This window comes from Bactrocera neohumeralis, chromosome 5, assembly GCF_024586455.1.
Source record: "Bactrocera neohumeralis isolate Rockhampton chromosome 5, APGP_CSIRO_Bneo_wtdbg2-racon-allhic-juicebox.fasta_v2, whole genome shotgun sequence".
NCBI lineage: Eukaryota > Metazoa > Arthropoda > Insecta > Diptera > Tephritidae > Bactrocera > Bactrocera neohumeralis.
In genome coordinates this window covers 70,503,500-70,524,924 of record NC_065922.1, presented here as the reverse complement: position 1 = coordinate 70,524,924, position 21,425 = coordinate 70,503,500, and the positions used below count along the sequence as shown (strand labels likewise).

General features: G+C 30.9%; 1 protein-coding gene across 2 annotated transcripts in view; it reads left to right on the top strand.

Moving 5' to 3' along the window:
- Window positions 1-21,425, top strand: part of LOC126760444 (1-phosphatidylinositol 4,5-bisphosphate phosphodiesterase) — a 153,078-nt gene that overhangs the window by 115,307 nt on the left and 16,346 nt on the right. The window contains exons 6-7 of one of the 2 annotated variants that reach the window (XM_050476079.1): window positions 13,396-13,542; window positions 19,595-19,674. In XM_050476079.1, the coding sequence (XP_050332036.1) occupies window positions 13,396-13,542; window positions 19,595-19,674 (227 nt within the window). Of the gene's footprint in view, window positions 1-13,395; window positions 13,543-18,418; window positions 18,499-19,594; window positions 19,675-21,425 lie in introns of both variants that reach the window. The other variant, XM_050476080.1, reaches the window with a different exon arrangement.

Sequence of the window (21,425 nt, the reverse complement as noted above, 5' to 3'; positions counted from 1 at the left end):
CATGAGGTAGTGACCCTGATAATTGAAAACAATCAAAAGTCAATCTAAACGAGACCGATAGATGGCGCTAAATCCACCTTGATTTTAAATTTCAGACTATTACACTTAATATTTTGTGTCTTATTGCCATGACAAAGCCAAAATGAATCGAAAAATTATATTCAACGCCAAATGATGGTCACTTACATACATACTTATATCTAGGACTCACGAGATAAGAAAAAGTATTATAATAGTAATTGGTTTACTACGTAAAAAAATTATATTTTGCGCTTGATGCTATTAATTTAAAAAATGATAATGATATTCTGTGGCTAACCCCAACAATATTTGCTTCTATAGATATGTATTTGAAAACATTAAATAACAGTACTCATATTTTAAATAAACAAATTTCCGCGTGAATTCCATAGAAACGCACCGAACACTGTTTATTTAATTGCAAGTCTATTTATTGCATCAATTAGTGAATTAAATTCAAATATGCGTAAAACCGCAAATGTAAACAAATAAGATGAATGATGTGTTAATGTTTGGCAATTGAAAATAACGCGAAAATCGGCCAGGTTGATGATGAGTGATTGATTGCTAATAATGTAGTTAATGAAGTGAAATTTAATTTGCGCGTCAAATGGATTAATGATGAGCAAAAATCAACAAAAACAAAAACAAATAAAAATATAACTAATTGAGAAAATTTAAAACAAAAATGCTGGAAAGTAAGGCCGCAGAAGAAGTAAATTAATTAAAAAAATTAAATACTTGAAAAAAAATAGAAAACTAGAAAAAAATATCAAAGAAAAAAAGGAAATATGTTAGTTAAAAAATGCGGAAACAACAAATGAAATATTTAATGAACTAACTAATGTATTTAAATTGCGCCAAGAAATGCAAAAAGTCTATTTTTTTAAAGAATCTAATATATAGATTGAAATGACAAATATTTAAATGATATTTCTAAGGCTTGAAAATATTTCAGCCACTAATGGACTCTTTTAAAAATATTCAATACCCACGACTCGATATTAAACCTTTTCCATACATTTTCTTTTTGTAGTCTGAACAGGGTATACTAGTCCCTTTTCTAGTTTCTTTTCCCTCCCAGAAGCTTCTCACTTGTCGGCATCGCCGTTGTCTGACTAATATAACATACAGTTGCCATACAAACTGGTCGCTCAAAACTAAGTTCTTGTGTGGAAAACTTTTTAATAAGACAAACTATATTTGGCATGGATTAACATGATATGTTCAAAAAATTTGGCATGAATAATTTCCCAAGTCAAGGGTATAATCTCCAAACAAATCGTCTAAAGCAGGACACTATAGAATATCTGCCTTGCAAACTGACCAATTGAAATCAAGATAACACCTTTCATAAAAAACTTAAGTTAGCTGTAGTTAACTCATCTTAACTTAACTCAACTGAACTCTACTTATTTTAACGTAACTTCACTTAACTTAACTTAACTTAACTTAACAACTTAACTTAGCTTAACTTAGCTTCACTTCGCTTCCTTAACTTAACTTTACTTCAACTTAACTTAACATAATTTAACATAACTTAACTTAGCTTAACTTAACTTAACTCAACTTTACTTAACATAATTTAACTTAACTTAACACAACTTAACTTAACTTAGCTTCACTTCACTTCACTTAACTTAACTCAAATTAACTCAACTTAACTTAACATAATTTAACTTAACTTCACTTCACTTCACTTCACTTCACTTCACTTAACTCAACTGAACTTAATATAATTTAACTTAACTTAACTTAACTTAACTTCAACTTAACTTAACATAATTTAACATAACTTAACTTAGCTTAACTTAACTTAACTTAACTTAACTTAACCTTAACTCAACTTTACTTAACATAATTTAACTTAACTTAACACAACTTAACTTAACACAACTAACTTAACACAAGCTAACATAGCTTCATTTCACTTCACTTAAATTAACTCAAGTTAACTCAACTTAACTTAACATAATTTAACTTAACTTTACTTAACTTAATTTTACATACATACTATTACATTTTTTAATCAATACTTTTTTTCAACATTTTTTATTTCTTAAATTTATACTATGATATTATGTATTTTCTTGCTTAACTACATGCCTAGAAATATATAATTGTAACTGTGTAAAAAGAAACCCTTTCAACAAATAAAGAGCAGGTGAAAGTTATAACTACCACCGCCATGGCCTAGTTAACATTTTAATACAATTCTGTTGCAGCGCAACTCAAAAGGGCCAAAGAAAACTACGCACAAGAGGCGAGCAAATAATGCATTAAAATTGCATTGCATATCATTTGACTTGCAAAAGCCTGAGCAAAAGGATAACGATGAAAAGTAACAAGAGGGAGGGCGAAAGGAATGCGAGGGGCAATGAGCTGGCTTGGCGACTAAAGCAAAAATAAAGAGTTGGAAAATAATATATAGTATATATGTACATACATATACATATGTATATATGTGCTTATGTATATGTGTGTGTATGTTCGTGTGCTTGTGGTGTGTTGACCAACTGACGAACTGTTGATTGGCAAATTGACAGCAAGACAAAATTGATTTATATGATAACTGACAGTGGGAGGTCGAGAGTATGATAGCGTGAGAGAGTTGAGTTCCACAAAGTTTGAATAGTTAATCAACTGACTGGTTGGCTGACTAGTTTTCTGGCTACATGACTGATGGCTCGTGTGTCAAAATGGCTGACAAGTTAAATTTCAAACTGACTGACAAACTGAATGTGAAAGTGACCGACAAACAGAATGCCAAAGTGATCGACAAACTGAATGTCAAACGAACTGTCAAACTGACTGACAAACTAATTGACTGCCTCACTGACAGTGTCTCAGTCAACTGTTGAGCGTGTGAAATTATGCAGTAAAGGTAAGTTTCTGCCAGCTATCTGCCTCTCTCAATGCCAGCAATGCAAATGAGTCGCGCGTATTGCAACAATGGATCTCCTGCTAAGCAGCTGGCAAAGTAAGCTAAAGAAAACACAGCAGTCGTTCGGTTCGGTTATTTAATTTGTGCGAGTGTGCGCGCATTCCATGCAAACGTAATGAGCGTGAAAATTTTCGTGCATTAATCATTAGGGGGTAAAATACAACAGCAACAACAACAGCGTGAGCCAAACCGACTTTGTGTGTGCATATAAAACGCAGATAAAGGCAAAATAAAAATAAAAGAGTGGCAAAAAAAAACAAAAAAAAATCCTAAAAATAAAGAAGAGTAAATGAAAAGCGAGTGGAATGAAAGCCAACATTTCGAAGCGCAAGAATGCTGAACTGCATGTAAAGTCCTTCAGCGAAAGCTGGCGTGTGTAAGTGAGTGTGTATGTGTGCCTTTCCAATTACATGCACACGCTTAGAAGCAACTTAAATGAGGCATTTTCCGCCAAATTGAGAAAAACCTGAAGTACGCGGCAATTCGCTTTGAAGCCACGTTGAAAATCAGCGGGTTTTAAGCGAAAATACCGCTAGCTGGCACACATTACAGCATTCAGCTACAAAGCGTTGAAAAGTTGGTGAGGTGGTAAAGGAAAGTAAAGCGGGTAATACAAAGAAGGAAGGAAGTTAAATACAAATATGAAACCGAGCAGAAAACATCGGACACCCAATAAAAAAAATATATATATATATATCTGATCAAAACCTGTCGATCCGTCTGTCTATATATCGTTGTGAGATTTTAGACGTGCTGTTTTCTCTACAAGGCATCGAATCGGACTAATATATCCTATAGCTGCGATACAAACTGACCGTTCAAAATGGAGTGCTTGTATGGAAAACTTTTTCATTTGACATGATGTCTTCACGAAATTCAGTTCGGATTGAAAAGATGCTTTCACGAAATTGGACATGAATCTTAAAACCGTTATTTCTTCATTAATTTTTAAGATCGAGTGACTATAGCGGTTAGCTTCCCTACATACTGAACGATCAAAATGAAGTCCTGTGAGAAAGACTTTTTTATTTGACAATATGTCTTCACGAAATTTGACATGGATTATTCCTCAAGATAGTACCGTTATCTCTTAACAAATTTTTATGATCCGATCACTATAGTATATAGATGTCATTCAAACTAAATTATCGAAATGAAGTCGTGGTATGGAAATCTTTATTATTTCGCAAGATATCTTCACGAAATTTAGTTTGAGTTATTGCCTAAGGCAACGCTACAATCTCTTAACAAATTTTAAGATCGTACCACTATAGCAAACAGCTGTTATGCAAACTGAACTGTCAAAATTAAGTATTTGTATAATTTCATCTTTTATTTTAATTTTTTAAACAGTTTAAATGCAGATTAAAAACGAAAAGGGCTTAAGTTGAAAGTTGTTACTTTAGACAACCTTTAAAAAGTTTAAAGTTTCGTGTAAAGCCTTTTGTTCGATTAGTTCCGGCCGAACCAGTTTGGATGCCGGGTCAGAAAAATGCCTATATCTCCGAAAATAATTTGAATTTTGAAAAATCCTCTTGTACACATATTCTTGAATAGTTAAACTTTGAAAATATAAGAAAAAAAAAATTTCGATTTTTTTAAATTTCTAGACCAGTATACCCCCTTAAAAAAATTATTATTTTTTATTAAATTTTTTTCTTTTATCTGAAATGTAAGGATTTTTGCATTTTTTCATTTGTTGTTTTACATGTTAAATTTATACTTATCTCTTTTATTTTTAATATTTTTATTTTTGTTTATTATTTTTATTTATTATTTATTAAATTTAAAATATTCTCTATTTCGATTTTTATTTCATCTACAGTTAATAACATAATGAAACTAATTCTAACAGAAAATATAAACATAAAATTTAAGCTTCAGGCAAGAGAAAATGTTGAAAATTTTCGTATAAAAAGCGCATAAATTGCAATTTTAACTTAATAAAAAATATCAAAATAAATTATTTTAGACCTTTTTAATTTTGTATCATGCAAATTGACTTATGCTATACGGCTTTACAGCAATCACCATGATGTTTGACAAAAAATAGCAACTTAAAAGCGCTTAAGTAGAAAATTTTAAATTCTGAAAATCTTAAATAATTAAAATAATTGTAACAGCAAATAAGAACACTTGAAATTTAAGCTGCAGTTAAGAGCAAATGTTGAAAAATTGTATATAAAAAACGCATAAATTGAAAATTTCAATTTAATAAAATATATTAAAAAAAGTTATTTTAGACTTTTTAATTTTATATCAAGCAAATTGACTTACGGTCTACGGCGTTACAGCAATTAGCATGACTTTTGCTCAAAAATAGCAAGTTGAGTTGAAAAAACGATTAACTTGAAATTTTTAAATTCTGAAAATATTAAAAAAATGCTCAAGACTTTTTACTTATTATTTCTTCACAAAATCTTGCAAAATGGCTTATAAACTTGACCTTACCAAAATAAGCACTACTTTTGCTCAATGAAAGCAACATTAAAATACATAAGTGGAATGTCTTATATTTTGAAAAATCTTAAAAAATATATTTTCCAATTTTTCGTTATTAGTTGTTGCCAAAATCGTGTAAAATGACTCGTCAGTCTCGGAAATACATCAACAGACCCACTATCATTCTAAAATAGCAATATTAAAATACATATGTACGTTGGAATTCTGACATTGTAAATATCTCAAAAAATAAAAATTTTCCAATTGTTCGTTACTATTTTTTGCCAAAATCCTGAAAAATGACCCGTCAGTCTTGAAATTACAGCAATAACTATCACTTTCAAATTAAAAAATTTCAATATGAAAGCACATAAGTTGAAAGTTTTAAATTTTGAAAATCTTAAAAACAACATTTCACAATTTTACGTTGTAATTTTTTGTCAAAATTGTGAAAAATTACCGTATGTTTTGGAATTAAAGCAATAAGTAAAAAATTACGACATAAAATAGCATAAGTTGAAAGTTTTAAATTTTGAAAATCTTAAAAACAATATTTCACAATTTTACGTTGTAATTTTTTTCAAAATCGTGAAAAATTACCTCACGTTTTGGAATTAAAGCAAAAGGCACCACTTTCAGTGAAAAATAGCAACAAAAAAGCACATAAGTGGAAATTTCAACATTTTGAAAAACTTAAAAACAAATATTTTAAAATCTTGAAAACAAATATACTGAAAATTTTCTTTGCAGAATTCTAAGAAATGGCCGTCAGTTTTGAAACTACAAGCCTAAGCTCAAACATTACTTAAAAAAAAAAAAAACAACAAAATATTGTTGACGATACGCCTCTGCCCCACAACAATTTGTGTGCCATAATACAAACCAAATGTATTTTCATTTCTCCTACAAATTTCCGCTTACATTTGCATTTGTTTTCACTTTTTCATTAGCTACCTTTTAGCCATCTGTCACATGGCTGTCACAGCGCGCTCTGCTCTTGTCACGTGTGACAATTAATGCAAACGCATACGCCATTTTGTTTTCAATTTACGTGCATCGCAAACTGTCACATTCGGCAAAAGCCAAGCTGTGTGACAGCGAATAAACAAGTTTTACCCAGCACTAAAGGACAAAACACAAAAAAAAACAAAAAGTTTTGAAAAAAATCTGCGAAAAACTATAATAAAGTGGCAGTAAAAAGGTTGCGAAAGAAGTAGAAATAAAACAGCGAAGAAGTGAACTGCTGGCGAAAGTAACGGCACACACGAAAAGCGCGCAAAGCGAGAAGCTGCACCACAAAAAGAAAGCTTTAAATTAAAATGTTTGCTTACAACAAACAAACAATGGACTACAACAATAACAACACGCACCATATAATAATAAATCAACAGCAACAACAACAAAGAGTCGTAGATATTAGCGTGCAATTTGTTTGTAAGCAATCAGTTAGCAGCGCTGAAGCACGTAGCGCCACCGGGCGTATACGCAACCTAGCGCCGACGCTGGCGGGCGGTGTTGGCGTATGAGTGACATATGGCGACAAATGTTCGCACTAAATGTTCGATGCATGTGTGGTGAAGCGCATATGTATGTATATGTGCATGCATATCTGTATTTGTGGACACCTATGTGTGTATTGGTGCATATATGCATCTAAGTGCTTTTGTAAGTATGCCACCTCCTAGAGCGCGTAATAAAGTTCTACACATTTGCACTTGTTTGTGGGAAAACTTCGACACTTCTTCGTGCATGCGTGTGTGCACAATTCGTCACACAATTACGCTGACTTTCATTCATTATCGCTTTTTTGCTCAGCCACTTTTTGTTGCGTTTGGCGTCAGCTGCTGCTACTGATGAGCTGTAAATTGCGAATTTGTTGTAACAAAAGTTTTAGTCAAATAAAAAGCGGGGCGTTGGCGAGTGCTTTGCAGATTTCTTGACTAAAATTTTCCTGGAAAAGCACGCTTAGCTACTTCAATTAATTAAATTGCTTGTGTCAGAAGTGTTGTAGCTCACTTTGATTGCTGGCAATGAATGTTGTGTGGACAAAATGCCGGAAGAGGTATTACAATCATTAATATGCGCATACATATAAGGGTATATTGCATATTGGGAACGAAAAATTTAGTTTTTGAAGGAACTAGTGAAATAATATCGAGCTTTGAATTGTATTTGCAGCTTTAAGCGAGTCTAATTTTCACTTAATGAGCAAAATATTTAATCCATTGGTTAAAGCAATGTGTCTAAAATACAAAAACAAAAAGAAACACTTAAACTTAGAACGCAGTAAAGCTTTAATACCCTACATAAGTGCATTATTATAGCATAAAAGTGTATGAAAAGATCATTATCTTGATTTTGATCGTTGAATTTGTATGGCAGCTATATGCTATAGTTGTCCGATCTGAAAAATTTGTGCGGAGATTATAGCGCTGCCTTGGATAATTAAGTGCGGCGAATTTCATGAAGATACCTTGTCAAATAAAAAAGTTTTGCCTACGAAAACTTGAATTTGATAGTTCAGTTTCTATGGCAGCTATGTGCTTTTGTAGTTCGATCCGAACAATTTGTTCAAAAATTGCTGAGTTGCCTCTGGTAATAATCTCTACAGATTTTCGTGAAGATATCTTGTCAAATAAAAAACTTTTCCATACAAAAACTTGAATTTGATCTCTCAGTTTCTATGGCAGCTATATGTTATAGTGGTTCAATCTGAACAATTTCTTCGAAAATTGTTGAGTTGGCTCTGATAATAGTCTCTACCGACTTTCGTGCAGATATCTTGTCAAATAAAAAACTTTTCCATACAAAAACTTGATTTTGATCAGTCAATTTATATGGCGGCTATATGCTATTTTTATCCGATATCGGGACAAATGAGTAACTCCTTGGTGAGAAAAAGGCGTGTGTAAAATTTCAGAGCGATATCTCAAAAAACTGAAGCACTAAAGCGCGCATTTACAAACGAAAAATTTTTTATCTTTAATTATTTTTTTTATTTGAAATAATACTAAATATTCCACAAAACTTAAAAAAATACTATCTCGCAAAGCAGTTAATTGTCAATTGTGCTCTAAATTTGTTCTTCCGTACTTATTTCTTTATTACCAATTTCGGTACTCACACTCTTCTCCCCTCTACCAGCTCCACTTCAACAAACTAAATTAATTCCCACTTCACTCTTTTGTTATACGCTTTTCCATTTTTTTTTTAATTTCTCTCAATTGAATTTTTGTTTTCCAATTAATTACGAGCTGCATGCGTCCACCTGTCCGAGCAGCCAACGTACGGAGCAGTGTAGTCATTCAACAAATTAAATAGTTGCATATTCCCAATTGACCTTTCATACACAACCAATTAAAACTATCAAACATGTCAATGTCAACTTTGACCTTCGCCAAAGCAATTGCGATAAGCCAGTGAACAGGAGCGTAACGGAAAGTGTTATGTATGTATGTGTGTGTAATGAGCTGTGCGAAGTTTTATATCGAATTTATTTGGAAAAGTGTGGGCAGAAAGCCATTGCTTGCCAAACTGTAATGAACGCAATGATTTCTATAGAAAATCAAAGCCAAGTGTATACACTAAATCACTTTTAGCCAATTAATTAAATTTTGCCAAAATGCAGTAAAATTTTTCAATTACAATTTTCAAACTAACGGTACTTTCTGCATAATTACTTGTGCACTTTGTGTGCAAGCAGTAAAAAGCTTGCAGAATACTCGATAAATGCTTTTTTTGTGGAAATATCAAGTATGCAGAAGTTCGTGTGTGTGTGTGTGTGCGTTTCTCATAAATTTTACAATTAGCAATTTCCATTAACGCTGACAACTCAATTATGCTGTTGTACATAAAACGGTAGTCAAAATGTTTGGTCCACTGGGTCAGCATTGCGTTGCTAGAGCAGCGTGCTCATGCAGTTTTATGTGGAAAACTGTCAAAAATTAATTTGTGCGGTAATATACGAGGGTGGTCGGATAAGTCAGCAGTCCACTATGCTATAATAGCTCTCACGGCTGCATTTCTAATAACATAAAGCGTTAAAAATGATAATTATACTGATTTTAAGCAATTGCTTTGTATGGCAACTATATGCTATAGTAGCTCGATCTGAACAATTTGTTCAGAGATTGTGCGGTTTTCTTGGACAATAATCTATGCGAAAATTCGTTACGATATCTTGTGAAATAAAAGAGTTTTCCATACAAGCACTTGAGTTTGACCGAGAAGTTTGCATGGCAGCTATATGTTATAGTCGGTCGATCCGAACAATTTGTTGGCCTATAATAGCGAAGACTTGTATAACTGTATATGCCGGAATTCATTAAGCTATCCTTTCAAATAAAAAAGTTTTTCATACAAGCACTTGAGTTTGATCGGTGAGTTTATATGGCAGCTATATGCTATAGCTGTTCGATCTGAACAATTTGTTCGGAGAATGTAGCGTTAATTGAGATCATAATATATGCCAAATTTTGTGAAGATAACTTTTCAAATAAAAAAGTTTACTCTACAAAAACTTTAATTTGATCCGTCACTTTATATAGCAGCTATATGCTACAATTGCCAGATCTGAATATTTTGTTCAGAAACATCGTTATAATTCTTTGATAATATTCTATGCCAAAATTCGTGAAGATACCTGCTCAAATAAAAAGTTTTCCATACAAGCACTTTCGATACTACCGACAAATGAGCAACTTCTTAGAAAACGACGATTTCTAACGTAATAAGCAAATAATCAATCTCTTCACGAACATATCTAACCACGCTCGTACTTTTGTATTTTTGGACGAAATCAGTAACGCCTGTACTCTCTACAATTACACTTTCTCCTGCACCACATTTAATTTCACTTTGAACCTCCACCTTCCCGCAAAGAAATGCATTAGTTAATATTGCCTACATACAACACGCTTAAACTTGTCATTTGCTACCGTTGTTAACGGTAATGTCCGTCACTAAATACCACATAGGCTTGCGATTGTAGGTGTGTTGCTCAAGAATTGTGTCAATGTTGAAAAGGAAATTACAAATTTAAAATTTAATTTCCGAACTTTGAGTGGTGTATTGCTATGCCGGTTTCAAATGGCAACACACGGCTATTTTTGACGCCCCTTAGACCGCTGTAAGTATATGCTACTTTTTGCGGCTGACAGACAGCCTAGGTTTAGATACCTGCCAAACTGTCAGTAAAGCAAGAAAGGTAATTTAAGTAAATTAAAGTGAGTATTCGCTGGAAAAGAAGACAGTGAAGGAATTAGAGAGCAAAAACGTCAATAAGATGAAAGCGTAGATGTCATATTCCACAAATTTCTGGAAGACATAAGTACGTTTCTGAAAAAATGTAATTATGACCAAAGTCAGTTACTAACTGCTAACTAAACAAGATCCGAAATTATGTTCAAAAGATCTCAGTCTGAAATAGTTTAGGTCCGATTTCAATTTATTCATCTCACGTGTTAAGCCGTAAACTTTCATGTTAACTGTGACTACAGAGAGGATTTTATGAGACTCATCAATCTTTGTAAAAGTGTTGAAAAAAGATCAAAGCTCAAACACAAAAACTTGGAAACCTAAAAGCGGACTAGAAGGGCTTAGAACGCCTCTGAAAATTTTTTCTAAAAATATCGAAAGAAGAACTAGAAAAAATATGTATTTCTCTGCTGTTAAGTGGTCTTCTCGTTACCCCTTCATATTCTCTCTTTTTATCAATATCGAAACAGAATCTTCTAACTGAACTTTGTAGAAAATAGGTTGTTCTCCACTCTTTCATAGTCTAATCCTCAACTTTTCAGATTACCTCAGCTTTTTAACTATGCACGCGTCAAAATCATTCATTTTTATTTTGGAAATGTTGCCTGTTTGAGCTCCTATGGACCGTAGAGGTTCTTTGTTGGACACTCGGGTGGAGTGGCGGCGCAGAACGAACAACCTTTGAGGCTTATTCCGCAATAGTGCGTTGGCAGCGTAGGTCCAAGTAACATGTGGTAACACACGGGGAGTGTCTTAGGGCCTGAGCAGGTCTTAAGATGGCTCCATCCATTGATTATATTACACCTACCCGAGGTGGAATTTAGATGGAGCCTTTTAGCGCAGAAGCAGCAGAAAAAATTCTCCGGGCCGGGGTTGGGTCAATGCCAGCACGAGTCAGAAGGATGAGGAGGATTACAAACTTATTCTAAAATTTACCGATCCAAAAAGAGTTAGATCGAAAAAACAGCCCTCGGCCGGGAAAAATCCGGGTCAATTCCGGTAACGAAGAACTGGCTGTCGTGGGATTGTGTTTTTTTTTTTTTTGTTGCGCAGCTTCGTACTGGATACTGTATCATATTAAGCTCCTACTTATACAGAATCGATCCCGACATACCAAATATATGTCAAGCAACGAGTCCTCGCATGACTCTAATCATCTCTTTGCATGTCCAGCTAACCATACAAATCTGAAACTCCTCTCCCTATGGTCTGATCCCGTCGAAGCAAAACGTTTCCTGAGCCAACCGTTGGAAGACCTCGATGACAATATATCTAAACCTTACCACCCTAACGGGGACTAGATAACTGTTACAACAACAGCAACAACCACGGTGCTATTTGGAAAAATTTTACTATAGTAAGAGAGAATAAAAGTTCTATAGATCTCTTGAGTTCTAATTAAGAATAAGGTCCAAGTTATTTTTCCTTTTTCCTAAAAATAAAAATTATGAACTTCTTATGGTATTCTCAAAGCTCAGATCACATCGGAGTACTGATCAGTAAGAGCTTCTCTTATTAAAAAAGCTATTTCCAATACTCACTGATTCAATTATTTCGGATTTGTTTGTAATAGGTTCGGCATATCTCCTTCTCAAAAATAAGGAGTTCTGGTACACCGAGCCAAATTCCAAAACTTGCATCTGTGATATTTCTCCTTAATTTAATACCATTTTGACAAAATTCGTCACTCAATGGCTTTTAGTTTCCCAGCACACCGGCATCACTTATATTACGCCAATATTTTCGATTACTTTCAACAACTCGAATTGAGTGAGAAACTTTCATCAACTCATTCACTCGTTTAACGCCACTTTCGCATGCTCTATATGTATGTATATGCGAGTAAAGGTGTACAGTTAACGAGAGTAGGAATGTAGTGATGCATTTGAAAGTAGAGAGCAGCATGGATATGTAAAGCTTGTAGTTGGGAGGATGCTGTCCCTGTGTCTAAAATAATGATGGATGTATGTAGTGAGCGTGTGTGTATGCGGTATCCATTCTAACAAATTTAAGTAGGACAAGTGGAAATATGAACACATTTGATTTTCCCCCTACTACTGGCCGCTTTCCAAAACTTGGACGCAAAAGTAAAATATTTATTCAGACCATAAAACAAATATTTGTGAGCACAAACCAGGACGAAAAAACAAAGAAGTTGTGACAAACTTGTATAAAAGTGGGAGGAAAATTCACTCAGAATGTGCCGGAGGAGTGTAATCTGAGAATATATAAACGAATGCTTAATATTTTAGTATTTTTTTATAACTGAAAAAGATTTTCTTAAAAATATATTATAAAAAAATTATTTTAAAAATATATTGAAAAAAATTGTTTTAAAAAAATGTTTTTATACAAAAAATGTAGTACAAAAATAAATTTTCGAAACCAAAAAATGTATTTTTCAATATTTCCTTAATTTCTTAAAAATGCCTTAAAAGAAATAAATTAATTTAAAAAACAAGTTTTTAAAATTTCAAAAACAAACTTTTCAAAATTGTATTTTCCAAACCAAGAAAATGCAATTTTAAATTTTTGAAAATATATTTTCGAATTCGAAAAAAAGATTTTTCTTACTTATATAATTACTTTATATTCTCTTTAAATTTTGAAAAGTTTTTCGAAAGTATATTCAAAAAAATATTTTTCTACTTTTTTCTATCAAAAATAGTTACGTATGTATATTATATCCATTAAACTCATAATTGTATAATTACTTTCTATCTTCCACACAGGATCCGAAAATTCTCGATAAAGTGACAAAAAAGAATGGCACCGATATGGTGGCCTTGGATAAACGTTCACTGACAATATGTTCGAATACAGATTATATAAATATAACATATCATCATGTTATTTGTCCGGATGCAGCAACGGCAAAGGTGAGTTGTAAAAAATAAACTGAAATTATTAAAAAGAGAATGCTGAAATGTAGCTTTCGCAATCGCTTTGTCTGCGCTTAGTGAAAGCTTACAATCAGTAAATGAAAGCACTAAAAACTTTCAATTGCATTTAAGTTTCCCAAAAGTTAATAGTAGCTTTCACTTTAGGAGCCCAAATACCCTTAAAAGTTTTGAATCGAGTTTTTTGAAAGCTCTACTTAGAAAGCTTTAGTTCAAAAATGTCAATAAGCATTCTGACGAAAGCTTTTTCGAGAGTTTAGGCACAAAACATTTAATTGCCCTTAGTAGAAGTTTAAGAAAAGCGAAATCTTTACAAAATAGAATTTCAAAAATTAGTGAAAATGTAAAAAATAACTAAAATAAAATATACGCAATTTTTCTTAATAGCTGCGAGCAAAAGCTCTCCATAATAAGCTTTAAAATACAGTGGAAGCTTTGAAGGCTTTGTCTCACTCGCATAGCCCTAATTTACCGAAGCTTTATCTAAAAAAACACTAGTGTGATTTTTTAACAAAAATCAATTTTTCCAAGAAAGCTACACTTGTGTAAGCCGTCCTCTTTGCTTCCTTTGCTTAAGTTTAGCTTTCTTTGAATAGACATAAGTTTGAAAAACTGTGAAATTGTTCAAAATATCTGAAATATGTGCAATTTTCTTAATAACTGTGCAAAACTTTCGGACTTTATTAAGAAGCTCCACTTTAAAATTCCAAAAGCTCTCCATAGTAAGCCTTAAAATACACACGATAAGGAATAAATTATGGATATTTCAAGCAAATAAATTAATTTTACAATAGCTCAAATTTCATATGTTAAAAATTTCAGCTTTCCCATGAAAGCTCACAAAAGAAATAGTGAAGGGTGTGACTAAAATTAATGAAAGCTCCAGTATATTTATACATAACAAAAAATATTTCTTATTTAATTTGAATAATGAAGAAAAAATAATTTTCTAACTAAAAGCTTTTATAAAAGCTTTCAAGAAGTTTTTACATAAATAGGAGATGAGATTTAAAAGAACAATTTTTATGACACCAAGCTACACCGCAGCTTTCGATTAAAATCTCATTTCATTCAATAAAAATGGTAAAAGCTTAAAGGAAACAAAATTTTCGCAACATTTTAAGTCTGTTTACTTACAATTTCATGCTGTCCGCACCTTAATTTTCCGTTTAACTGAAGCCTAAATGAAGAAATAGAAACCCAAAATGGAAAATAGTCATCATAACTTTTTGGGGCCGATGATTGGACAAAGCACTTTTATTGATTCTAAATGATCCACTTGAAAGCTGCAGTGTAGCTTAAATAATTTATCAGAATATCGCACAGTCACCTTCTGCAAAATCACCCATATTAACTTGGCAAATTTTTCTAACATAATTTCGGCAAACTAAGTAAGTAACTTTACCTAACTGTTAAACTAAACTTTTCAACTTCAGCCGTTTCTTAAATATTTTAATACGTACATATGTATGTATGTACTAATACCTAACACTTGAAGCTTTCTGGCAATATTGTGCAGTTGAAAAGATTATTTTAGCCAAATGCACCAGTTAAATTCTCAAACTATGAGCCGACAGTCATGCTCTCTCTCTCCCCTAACACCGCTCAAGTGCTATGAAAATAGGCAACTGGGTACACTTTGACGTTTGGCTAAAACTTTAATGTTTGCTAACGGGATTTTAGATGTATAGTATATTTGTACCGAGAAATGTTCAAAAAGTTATCACACTTTTGCAGAAAGCAAATGGATGTCGGGAAAAGGAGAAGAGTGGGAAAGGAGAGAGCGAAAAGTAAAAGCAAAGTTTGAAGCGGTAAAAAGGTGTTCGGTTCATGTGCGATATTATATTTCGTGAAGTAAAAGTTGCTGGTGGAAATGCAACTTTGAAATTGTGATATAAATAATTTTTATTTGAACACAAAAAAAAATTAATGGAAAGCTGCGAAGTTCGTGATACACAATTTATACTTGAACTGAAATTTTCTGATATAAAATGCAACTCTGCGTTATTACTAAAAAAATTTGGTTTCATTTTGATATAAGGTAACAATTTTAAAGACTAATCACAGCAATTTTGAATAGAGTTTTTAGATTTAAGAAATAAATAAAGAAATGTCAAAAACATACAACTTTGTGCTTTTAAAAATGCAACCCTGCTGGAATATTTTCTGTAACTACAGAGCTTCGCTGATTTGGAATAAATTATAGACAATGAAAAATAGTTTTATAGTTAAATACTCCGTTTTATTACCAAAAGTTTTCATTTCGTCAAAAGCTCACGCTTAAAGCTCTTAAAAAAATTAACATATTTTTTTATAAAATTGTATTAATAATATTGTTTATAAACCGAAAAGGCAGTTGATTAGAAGATGCTCTTTTTTCCGTTCTATTACTTTAAGTCAAAAGCTCACGCTAAAAGCTTTTCAAAAAATTAAATAATTTTTTTGTTTTTAAATTTTTTTAATAATATTTTTAATAAATCGAAAAGGCAGTTGACTAAAAATGTTTTTTCTCAGAACATGTGACATTTTCACCTTAGAAAATGCAACCCTGATTATAGATACTTGTATAAAGTGCTTAAAAAGCTTTAATACTTAAACGAATGTGTGATATTTTCACTTTAGAGGTCAATAAATAAGTTATAAAACTTATTTAGCAATTATCTTAGGGAAAATTTGAACTTTGTGGGAGTAAAAATGCAACCCTGTTAACAGATTTGAAACTCTCGTCGAAATATAGAAAATTTTGCTTTGAATAATGGGTTTTACTGCGTAAAAACAGATCACCCTACAGAGAATTAAAGTAAACATTTTAATTTTCCTATGGAAATGCAACTCTACGTAAGCAAATCTGATATCTCATCAAAAAAAAATTTTTGAATGAAGCATTATTAATGTTTTAATAAAAATAAAAAACTCGCTAGAAAAATTTTTCTAAAAATTAAGAATTTTTTTAAAAATGCAACACTGCGAAATTCCGTTTCAAAATTATTGTCTAAAATTTGGCATAAAAAACTGAGTAGTTTTGCAAAAATACAACTCTGCGAGAGTGCCACCAGCAAGCTCAATGATGATTACAATAGCTGTCAGTATACACACACATACACAGGCATTTGCATACCTAGGATCGCTCACATCCTGGAGCCATCACTCCTTATTTATTGCCACACACATACTCATACATAGGCAAAATGCGTGTACAGTTAACCAATGACTTACATTCCAATCAAAATTTTTGTCAATTTCTGACCATAGGATCAGCGTTGCTAATGAAAATTGCGGCAATAAATGCAATTCTGGGCACATGTGTGTGCGTGCGTGTGTCGCACACAACCACAGAAATGCATACCCAGCTGCTAAGACCATATACATAGCATATGCTGAGCGTTCATGGCTTTTATGTGGCTCACAAACAATGCCAGTGTGTATTGTCTGTGAGTACCAGAAGAAGAAGAGCAAGCGAAAAGGCTTTAGCAGACATGCTATAGTGCATCCGAAAACCATGTCATGCACACACATACATATCAACAGTGTTTTATTACCGTTATATACATACAAACATGTTGCTTACTATTATTTTTTTGACAACAATGACCTTTCAGAATTTTTAATTAAAATTGTAGCTTGTCCAAAAATCACATTAAATGCAACAGTTGTTGGTGAAAAGGAAGCAAAATAATTGAATGTTTGTTACAGTAAGAAAAAACAACAAAAACACAACATGAAAAGGAAAATTGTGTATGATTTGGAAGAAGCACATCCCAAATGCAATAGAAAAGATGAAAAATAAAATAAAGAAAATTTTAATAGTGGGAAAAATACATTCATAGAATTAATCCAAATCACAGAAATTTTTTTAAGCATAATTTTATAAAAAAAAATTCATAAGTTTTTATTGCATTATCAGTTGTTAATTTTTTTTAAATAATTTTTTACCAAAATATTTAAATATTTATTTAATGAAAGTCGTAGCTTAATTTTCTTCTACAATTTTCATTGTTTTTGATCACGTTTTTCTTAGTATCTGATTAAAAAAAAATTAATTTAAAATCTTTATAAAAATTATAAAATTATATATTGAATTTTAAGAATTTTGTTTTTTGAAAACTTAACAAAAAATCTTTTTATATAGTATTTTTTATATTTTTATTAATTATTTTATTTTTAATACAATTTAAAATCTTTATAAAAATTATAAAATTATATATTGAATTTTTAAAATTTTGTGTTTTGAAAACTTAAGAAAAAATCTTTTTTATAGTATTTTTTATTTTTTTTATTAATTATTTTATTTTTAACACAAGTATTATAATACTTAGTATTTGATTAAAGAAAATATTAATTTAGAAATCTTTTTAATAATTATAAAATTATTAATTGAATTTTTAAATTTTTGGTTTTTGAAAACTTAAAAAACAATACTTTTTTGTTAAAATAAATCAATATTTTTTTGTTTTTATTTAATTGTTATTAATAAGATTATTTTTTTATTAATTATTTTTTTTATTTTTTAATAATTTTTTTAAGTTTTTATTTAACAATTGTTAGTATAAAAATCATTTTTTTATTAATTTATTGATTTCTTATTCATTTTTGGTTTTAATACAGTTTACTTTTTTAGTTTTTTATTAAACTGTTATTATTATCTTTATCATTATTATTATTATCATTGTTATTATTATTATTATTATTATTATTTTTTGTTTTTATTAAATATATTTTTTATAATGAAATCAAATATTTTTAGAGTCGTTCTTTATCGAAATACGATTGAGAAACGAAAAATAAATCTGCATATTACAAAAAACAATTAAAATCAAAAAATCGTTCTCCTCATCTCATTTATCTTCCATTTTAGATCTGGTTAGATGGCATACGAAAAATCACACATAATGTAAAAGCGAATAATATATGTCCGATGATGTGTTTAAAAAAACAGTAAGTCAAACATTGATAAAAAATTATTAAATATTAAATTATTAAAAATAAAAAAATTTAAAAAAATATAAATAAAGAAAAAACTTTTAATAAAAAAAAATAATAATTTTACAAAAATTTATTTCAAATTAAAGCATGCAATTATCTTAAAAAAATAAAAAGAAAAAACTTTTAATAAAAAAATTAAATAAATAAATACAAATTTCAAAAATAATATATTTCAATGTAAAGCATGCAATTATCTTTGGAAATATTGAAGAAAAAATTCTGTTTGAAAATTTCTAAAAAAAATTGTTTGCATGATTTTTTTCTACTAACTAACATTTTTTATATGCTTTTGTGTATATTTGTCCGTTGTTGCATTTTAACTATTTGTGTTCTATTATAAATACTTTAATCAGCACTTAACTAAGGTTAACAACCGTTAATAATTGCTTTATGTTCTACAAACACTCTTCACTCTTCTCTAACTTTGCTTCCGCTCTATCTGTTGTTAAAAATATTTTTTCTGGTCACCTTTCTTTAAAATTGTTACACCAAGACTCTTTTCTTACTCTGCTTAATCTCTGCATTTGTTTTTAAATTTTTTTTATGGTCACTTTTAATTTAAATTTTCTAAAATAATTATAGGACATTATGGAAAAATTTTTTCACTAAAATTATATGCTTTTTTCGTCTTTACTCTGTACTTTGTAAAAAAATTTAATAAATTTAAATAATTAATATAATTTAAATTTATTTAAATTTTCTAAAATAATTATTTCTGCAATGTAATTATTTTTGATATATTCTTTCTGGTTACATTAAAAAAAATATTTTTTCTAAAATTATTCTCTAACTGTAGTGATTTCAAAAAATATTTTTTCTGGTCACCTTTGATTAAAATTTTCTTAATTATGTCTTGTGTTTGTCTTTAAATTCTAAAATATATTTCTACTCATTTAACTGTTTCAATATGTTTATATTAATCTTTCATTTCTATTAATTTATTTTAACAAATTCTTTACTTTGCATGTCTGCACTTCTCATTTGCACAATATAAATATTAACGTTAAAAATATGTAAAAAAAAAAATAATTGAAATGTAAATAAACAGCGCTGGCAAGAGGGTTTACGTTATATAACACATAATAATAAGGCAACCAATGTGTGTCCGAGAACTAATTTAATGAAGCAGTAAGTACAAAAATTTTTAAAAAAAAATTTGAAAAAAATTTATTTGCTCAATTACTTTAATATAATATTTTAAAGGAGGTAAGTGCACAAACATATTAAAATAATAACGGAGAAAAAAATATACAAACTAAAAATATTTTTTCAGAAAAATAATTATTTTTGTATTAAAGTAATTTTCGCTAACTATTTTTAAGAGTATTTTCTATTAGAAAATAAAATAAATCTAGTTTTACGCCAAATTACCGAACAAGTGTCACAATTATTGCACTCAATCAAATTTGAGTAATTTTGTGCGAAAATTTTCCATTTTACGTACTATTTGAGCAGTTCAAAAATATATCTTTTATTTTCTTAGACCTCGGGCAGAGCACATTTGAGTCTCTTTCCAGCTATATTATGCATAATAATAAATAAATCTAAATTGCTATTAATTTCGTCGATTCCAACATTCCACTCAATCAAACTTGTGGAAGTCTTCATTCAGTCCTTTCTAAGAATAAACCCAATTCATTCAAAGACCTCTTGAGTGTTGAATGTTAAGTGTATTGCACTCCTTGAAACTTGAGTGAAACTCTGAGTGAAAATTCAGCATTACAAATATTTATTGAATAGTTTATAGGTATACATGTCTTATATTTTCTCTGATTGCAAAGCATACTTGAGCTATTTTCAGCAATATATACTCTAAATATAATATGTAAAAATTTAAATAGCTGCCACTGTTGAGTGATACTAACATTACACTGAGCTCGACTTGAGTAATTTTGATTGCCAAATACTTTCCGACTACAAAAACAAAATAAACTCAATTTTTCCCCCTTGAGTGTTTGTACTTGAGCTATAAGAATTTAAATAGCCACTACTATTTACTGATACTAAAATTACACTGAGTCAAACTCAATTTTGTTCACTTCAGGCCTCTTGAGTGATTGCACTTGAGCCCTTTTCAGTGAATTTAACCTCTTAATGTATTCACTTTATACATAGAACTTTTCCGAACATTTCCTAAGCAAAAGCTTTTGTTATAAGTCGGTGGGTACAAGAGAAATTTCCAATGCGGCAATCGCGTCGAAAGGGTTGCCATACACAGTCATAGTCAAACGGCACTTAAAGCGATCTCAGCTTGCGAGATTACATCGTTTTTGATGCAGCAATGTGCTGGTTAGCGTATCAGTTCGGAACCGATTGCATCTCATCTGTATGGGCTGACGAGCGACTTTCAAAATGGCAGAGCAGAAACCCTGCATTGCAGCTGGTCCCTAAGCATAAAAGAGCTGCTCCGCAAGCAGGAGAGAATAGGTAGAGATAAATTTGGCAAAATACGCCAGACAAAGTTGCTAAGGCGTGGTTCTAATCTCACTAGGTTCAAAAGCATAATTAACCTCCGAGACAAAATCAGTCTGTTGAGCAACCTGCCGGTTTTGCGACATGGTTCCGGAGACTTCTGAGCATCTTTGTCTAGATTGCATACTAGCCCTTGGATCTAGCCATCCGAATAGATATCATATCGCAACAATAGCACCCAACAGCATACTGGACACAATAGATCCAAAGTCGCAGTGCAAGCCTCAATTTATTGCTATCTATCTAACTTGATGACTCACTTTAGTTTAGCTAGTTTTTGCATTGTGAAATAAGCATAAATGTTTATGTTTGTTTACAACAGCGCGCCAGTTGTGCTTCCTTTTCGCTGATTGGCGGCAATTGGATATTCCAAGTTTAGCCAGGTCCTTTTCCATCTGCTCTTTCCA